Here is a 6,788-nt window from a genome sequence, read left to right as displayed (position 1 = left end):
TACATCACTCGATGATTAGTGGTGGATTAACAAGGTCTTGTCCCTCACATGCCATAGATTTTCAGATTAAAAGGTTGCCTAATCTTGATCTCTATCGTAACACACAAAAAGTAGTTTGTTTCCCCTTATGGTAAAATTTGGCATGAAAAATTTCCTATACTTGCTTGGTCATGGCTCCCTCACAAGCAAATGACTGGCAAAATGAGAGGGAGGATAAAGTAAAACTATGCTCTCTTGATAGGTTGAGGTCCTTCACTATGGACTTCAAGTTGGCTCACATTTTTGTTAGGGTTTGGAAAGTATAAAGTTCCAACATGGTGTCATGGTTTGATCAAAATTCGTAATTCCACTCAATGAAAGTAGACACATTTGGGAACATGGGAGGAGAGGAGGCGAAGTTCCCTAGCTAATATCAAGCTATTAGCATCAATGTTTAGTAATATTGTGAATGGTGTATTGCATTGATATGCTTGACCACATAAATACAGATGCTAATGGAATAAGAGCACCGTAGCAATACGTCATGACTATTTGACCTGTCTTACAGGGTACTTCTTTTGAGGTAACAACTACACTCACAACAAGTCAGGCAATGATTTACCTTCAAGACAATGCGGTCAGCCAAAGCAACAATAGATTTTCAAGTCATTTTGTGCCTTTGCCCCTCATTTATTAAGAAGGGACTTCAACATTTTGAGAAAACATGTATCCACGTGCATCTGTGTGCAGGCAAATGATCGCATTCGGTTCTGCATCCATGTCTGTGAGTGCATGTGCATTTGATAGAGAGAGAGAGAGAGAGAGAGAGAGAGAGAGAGAGAGAGAGATGCCATGGTAATTGAGAGAATTCTGACCAGTGATCTGCTGGAGATGATATCAAAACATAAAGTGTAAAACCAAATGCTTCCCTGCCTGTTCCATGACAGCAATAAGCAGGACTTCAGCATGTTACAACATAAGAACAGAAAGGTATGAAATCCAAGGCTAGCACTTCCGTGATTCAGTGAATGCATACAACTCCCTTCTTTACAATAATCAAAAGGATTACTCGTGGATTTTCTCTCCATTCTGAACAATCAAAATCAATAAAATGCATCTAAGGCATACTTAGCACTGAAGTTTCTGCTTTTACTCTGGTTCAATTTAACTAAGTCCTGGTTCTGACGTTCCTTTGGAGCTCTGGCCATTGTTTACAACAATAATGATTGATCACACAAGGCAAAACACACACCTCTCGTAGAAAAAAATCTTTTTTTTTTTTGGGGGGCGGGGGGGTGAATATTTTGCCTTTGAGTTGTCTCATGGCTGTACAGGTGCCAAGCTTGGACAGAATCTATTGCCTTCCCACATATGTGAACAGTTGGACGATGCATACCTGAACATCACTGGTATTCGATCAAAGAAGTGCAGAGACTTCATTTGAAGATATTCTGAACTTACTTCAATAACCAAAACCCTCCCTTTCTATTCGTGCAGCTAAGCTGTCCACCAGACAGGTCCATTACAATCAATTGCCTGCCCTTGTATCATCCGGAGTGAATCTTGGAAGGTTCACGAGTGAGTTGACTCTTGTTACACCTTCCAGAGCTGTCCAATCATCCTGTGAAGCTCCAAGCAAGCATTTAGTCCCTAGCTTGTCATTCTCCTGCCTATCATTTGGCTTGGTGGCAGCCTTGTCATGTGTTGAATTGTGTGAGGATTCACCATGTGACAGAATTTGACAGCCAGAATCATGTTTGCTTAGCGCTGCGGTTCCAGCTCGTCTCAGACTATGCATTCCCACCGGTAACAATGCACCATCGGTCAGCCTTGAGAGCGAATGTGACTGGCTTGCAGTTCCAAATCCTTGGATGCTGGAGGAGGAGACTCTTGACTGGAATGTTTTGCCTTCTGTTCCAATTGCTGGCCATTCCCCTGCACTGAACTTTTGAGAAACTGCACCATGCTGTTTGATTGGCATAGCCTTCATTGGTTTTTTGAAGACACTGTCAGAAGAGACAGCCAGAATATCTTCTGTGAACAAGCAAACAACGGCACAATCATCCACTTTAGACGTTGGATACTTAGTTCTCCAAGCTCGTACAGCCATCTCCACTACAGCCCTGGCAGCAAATGGCCTTGCCGATACTGATGAAACGATCTCCACCACTTGTTCATTGCTTAGGACATCCCAAATCTGTCACAAATCAAGTCAATGTCAATGTCGATGTCATCCCAGACCAAGTTACGAACCTACAAAATGCTGGAATATATGTAACCAAGAGGGCGGCATGTACTTCGGTGGAGAGGTCATAAGCTTTAGTAATTTCATGTTTGTATTCGGCTTGCTTTGGCTGCTTCCACAAATGTGTTATAAGTTCCATTGTGGCGTTTTTCAAAAAGCTGATGGTGGATATGGAAACAAAAGGGGCAAGTTCGTCTTCTCTAGAGAGATTTTCCTTTGAGATCCAGCTTTCCTTCTCTAGCCTTGGGCTAGGCTCCCATGTCTCCTATACTAAGAGAGCAAGAGCAATGCTGCACCAGAGGCTTCAGAGCCTGGAAGCATTAGACTGTAGGTTGTGCAAGCTTGAAACAACTCCTATTCCTACAAAAGTCTAAATCAGTGTTTGCAGCTCGCAAGGACTCCACGCTTCAACAATCAGACAGAACAAAAGCCTTGCAAGACATAGAGGACAGGGTCATTGTCCGCATATACTTATCAGGAGTTGTAATTCTGGTTGGACGTGTAAGTGAAGCGATTTTCAAACAAAGACCAAGTGCATGGAAAGCTTAGATTGTACAAATTAGATGTCTACCCCATAAGTGAGGAAAGGAAAACCAAAAGCAAGGGAGCTGCATATCGCTCACTTCATGAGGTGCAGAGCTCATACTTTCTAAGATGGACATTTTACAGAAACAATTGCTATCTTGCAGAATGCATCCTGAGCTTGTTAGCTCCATATGTGGTTGAATTTCAAAGAGCTTCTGTTTGTAAATGAAGTACTGACCCCATCCGTTGCAAGTACGATGAATTGGTCTCTCTCAGACAATCTACAGTGAGTAACTTCAGGGACAGCAATTACACCAAAATTCTTGAGGCAGAAGTCCCCAAAAGCCCTTGCCATTGCCAAGCCCGGGGAGTCGTCATGTGGCAACCAGACCCTGTGCACCTCTGGTTCATCATGTAAGGCGAATACTCTGCCTTTGCATTGCCTGATTCGTTCTGCCTCTTCTGCCACAAGTTGAGTAAAGTCTAAGTTAGTTAATCCTTGTTTGAAGGATGGTAATTGTTCTCAGAGAGTAGCATGCCACAACGTTGACAAGGAACAAAGTAGAAACGTCTAACATGGGATGGATGCTGGTGCATGAGAACCAGAATATTGAGGCTCCTAAGGCATTGACTTTGAAAACACGGAGATATTTAAGAAAGTTATGATTGCAGCCCCATGTAGACGAGAATATTGAGGATATAAAAGTTAAGACAAATCTCCTTTGAAACACGGAGATGTCTAACAACGCTATCATTGCAGCTCTATGTTAGCAGTTGCCTTGGTGGGTTTCGAATCCATCTATCATGAGAAGAACGGACATAAGATGCGTTACTTTGAGAATGTGGATATAATAATGAGTACGGAAACTTACGAGGCAAATTAGGCTTCAGATCGACAGTTAACTGTATTGCTATGAGAGAACCATCGTCAGACTTTGTTCCAAGGATAGCTCGAGAGTCTCCAACATTTCCAATGATCACGTCCTTGCCCTGAAGAGATTCATAATACTTGACTCTCAAGAAATACCAACACGTGCATATTGCCGAAGCTTAAGGATAGCGACAGCGACAAAAGCTCAAAAGAAGTGCATGCTGACCTGCTTGACGAGTGTAACAGCCGTAGTTCCACTGCAATAGCAATCAATGCTTGGTCTTCCACGAAGCTCCTTGTCCATCACCATGTAAGCATTCAAGAAGGACTCTTTCCACAGAGAGAAGAGTTTGGGGTCGAGGTTGCTGCCCTCTCCTTTGGTGCATCCTTTAAGGATGCTATCCTCGAGATCCTCACTTGGTCCCGACAGAATGTGATCCTTGGCAGTAGCACAGCTTACTGCCTGCCAGTTGGACGCTAATTTTGGGGGCAGGGAATCTCGAACACTCTGGGCAACCAGATGGCCGTAAGGGCCGTGACCATCGAAAACTCCACAAAAGACTGTGTCCTCTTGAGAATTGAAAGCCTGGAGACGCAGCACGCACACAACAAATAACAATCTCGAGGAAACAAGGATTTGAAATGCGCCTTGTGTCCAGCTTCACGAGTAAGATTTTCTTACCTCGCATACGATCATGGCATCTTGATTTAGGCCCTTCCTGCCTTGTTGGGTGAAGAGGCACGCGACGTTGCTCGCCCCATTAATACTAATTTTCCTGGGCAGACGACCCTCATCGCCAGGCGGAGTTTCGGCCTTGGGCCTTGATTTAACGCGTTTGTTGGGCCCTGCTGTTTCAGTAGCAATGTCTTTTCCCTTGTCCTCCTTGCGCTTTTCGGCCAAGATCCTGTTGCTGGTGGTGGACATGCAACTGCCCATCGTCCAATTGATCAACCCCGCACCGCGATCGGACAAAAGATGCTCACCTGCCTTTCCAGTGGCTGCGTAACTCGTAAATTTTGCCCTAGCAGTAAGGCGATGAACCTCCAACCCTGTGAACGGCCCGTTGTAAGACCGAATCCTTCTGACTAGCCGGAGTAACGCACGTCTCCAGGAAGCCCACCTCTGGGATACGGTCGGGTGTACCAGGAAGCTTAAGCAATGGCACATCACCCTGTGCCGGGAGCCCCTTAAGAAGGCTACAAACAAGCCGGAAAACCCGATCAGAAAGACAGGAAGCAACCTTACCTGTTAAGCTGTCCGCAGAAGCAATCGATGATTAGAGGTTTTAATCGTGGCAACGCTTGACGGTACAGAAGAGCTTGCGAATGACGGAGTTTATATCTATTGAAAGGTCCGCATGTGGGATAACTGCAGCAGTTGCTGGTCAGTGCTCACCCCTGGCAAGATAGGCTCGAAGGGCAGGATTCAGCAGATCGGAACACGGGCGAATGGGATTCGCTGATCAGCAACTGAGCAAGAGGAACATCGCGCTAGAGTTTTATTTCTGGCTCTACCAGAGACGGAGTGTTCCCGATCCCATCTTCGCCTGAGATTTGCTCTCCATATTCCAATCCTCTTCCTCACCTCGTAAGGACTTTGAGATTCTGCCCGAACTGCAATCTAGTCCAGATTGACCGGGACTCCGGAAGAGGCCGGGATCAGTTTCAGCTATTGAGCTCAGCTCAGTTCACGACACAAAAGTGTAACAGGTACAAGCTGTTGCGCTGCTTCTAGCCCCTCCAGGCTCCCGCCCCGGCCCCCCCCCCCACCAAAATGACGGCAGCGTTGTCCACAGTTCTACTCGCGAATGAACAAACTGGAAAGCTCAAAAGGGGGCGCAGACAGGGGAACTAAAGGAGCACAGTGCACACCAGTCAATCCATTCCACGTGCTAGCTTTGGTTTGGTCCTATGCTCTGAGCTCTCACTCTTATCAGCATTGTCGAGCAACATAGCAGTCAGTCCGTCATAGCCCAGCCAGCCAGCAGGGGTGATTGGCTGATGGAAGCTCGCCAATCACGGCCACTCAAGGAGTACTATATCCTCAAGTTATGCATACCCACTAAAACCAGTAACTATGGCCAGACTTATCCGGATTTAGCCCCTATCAACGTAACGTTAGGGTTCTGCCTCCCAACTTCTTGGGCTCTTGAAGAGAACACATAGATTAGAGGCTAAGGTATGGTATAGGTGGAGGAGAAGGCAGGATATTCTATGCGCTCGTGGCACCATATTCCTCAACAAGCTCAAGGATGGGTAATCAAATTGGTCCAACAAAAATGGCAACAAGGATAAAAAGCATAGTCAAGGGCAGCTAATATGAGATCATCGTGTGTGTGGAGTAGCAACACATCTATGCTTAAAATAACTTGAGCTTAAAGGTAGATTTGGCGGATCTAATAGGATAGGGATAGCCGAAATGCATCCTTGCAAAATCATGATCTAGAGAGATGGATACTAAAAGTAAAGATAGAAAGCCTAAGACCCTACACTAAGAAGTCTCCTAGGTTTTGTGTAGAGACTATTGGGAAGTCTTGTGTAAAGGCCCAAGGCATACACTTTGTGTTGTGAACTCAAGAACATGTATAAACATCTCTCATTGGAAAGTAGAGCGCGCTCTTTGGGGCTCAATGTTCAATTCACTTTTGTGTTCATGTGCTTGATTCTCTTGAGGCTTTACTACCTATGGAGTAAAGCCTTAAGGGTAGCTTCAAATTCAATATCTAAACATGTGTACATATGGAAGATTCTTTTTCTTATACTTTTGCTCTCTTTTCAGCTTGTAGCAATCCTTTTTCATATGGCCCTTCTAGCCACAATGGTAACACTCAATGTTCCGTGCCCTGGATTTGCTACGAGACTTCCCTCTTTTTTGGGACTTCCCCCTGAACTGTGATCTGCCCCTTTGCACATTTAAGGTTGCATCCTGCTTGTTGCCATCCATAGACTTCCGTCTAATCTCCTCGGCCAACAAGCTACCCACAACCATCATCAAATTTCAGTACTCCATCAGGTGCAGAGTTACTGACAGCTGTACGGAAGGTATCCCATGAGGATGGCAATGAACATAAGAGAAATATTGCCTTAGTCTCCACATCAAAATTGATCTTCTGAGCCTGAAGCTGGCTGAAAATAATATTGAATTCATTCAAGTGAGAAGCAATGGAG

At 45.0% G+C, this 6,788-nt stretch overlaps 1 protein-coding gene across 4 annotated transcripts; it reads right to left on the bottom strand.

Moving 5' to 3' along the window:
• Positions 1-520: 520 nt before the first annotated feature.
• Positions 521-5,556, bottom strand: LOC147883766 (putative protein phosphatase 2C 34). Of its 4 annotated transcripts, none has more exons than XR_015543651.1 (6): positions 4,303-5,556; positions 3,847-4,206; positions 3,622-3,739; positions 2,988-3,211; positions 1,376-2,176; positions 521-912 (listed from the first exon to the last, which is right to left on the bottom strand). XR_015543651.1 is itself a non-coding variant. In XM_087398440.1 (6 exons), exons 2-6 carry the CDS (start codon positions 4,786-4,788, stop codon positions 1,508-1,510), a joined length of 1,857 nt encoding a protein of 618 aa, XP_087254566.1. In that variant the 5' UTR covers positions 4,789-4,792; positions 4,867-5,555; the 3' UTR covers positions 919-1,507. The 4 variants fall into 4 exon arrangements, 3 of the variants coding, with proteins under 3 accessions (XP_087254566.1, XP_087254567.1, XP_087254568.1); XM_087398440.1 differs by lacking the exon at positions 521-912 and having other exon boundaries at positions 919-2,176; positions 4,303-4,792; positions 4,867-5,555; XM_087398441.1 differs by lacking the exon at positions 521-912 and having other exon boundaries at positions 919-2,176; positions 4,303-4,817; positions 5,017-5,555.
• Positions 5,557-6,788: the final 1,232 nt, after the last annotated feature.

The sequence above is a fragment of the Dipteris shenzhenensis genome, chromosome 27 (genome assembly GCF_047967505.1).
Source record: "Dipteris shenzhenensis isolate YYH24624 ecotype China chromosome 27, Dip_SZ_1.0, whole genome shotgun sequence".
NCBI lineage: Eukaryota > Viridiplantae > Streptophyta > Polypodiopsida > Gleicheniales > Dipteridaceae > Dipteris > Dipteris shenzhenensis.
This window is presented reverse-complemented; position numbering and strand designations above follow the sequence as displayed.

What these genes read in the sequence shown, in the direction of transcription:
- LOC147883766 (XM_087398440.1), bottom strand. Translation starts at nt 4,788, where the DNA reads ATGTGCCATTGCTTAAGCTTCCTGGTACACCCGACCGTATCCCAGAGG. An exon ending in CTGTTACACTCGTCAAGCAG is followed by an intron (nt 3,740 to 3,846) that starts GTCAGCATGCAC and finishes GAATCTCTTCAG; the next exon opens with GGCAAGGACGTGATCATTGG. An exon ending in TCGTACTTGCAACGGATGGG is followed by an intron (nt 2,177 to 2,987) that starts GTCAGTACTTCA and finishes GATTTGTGACAG; the next exon opens with ATTTGGGATGTCCTAAGCAA.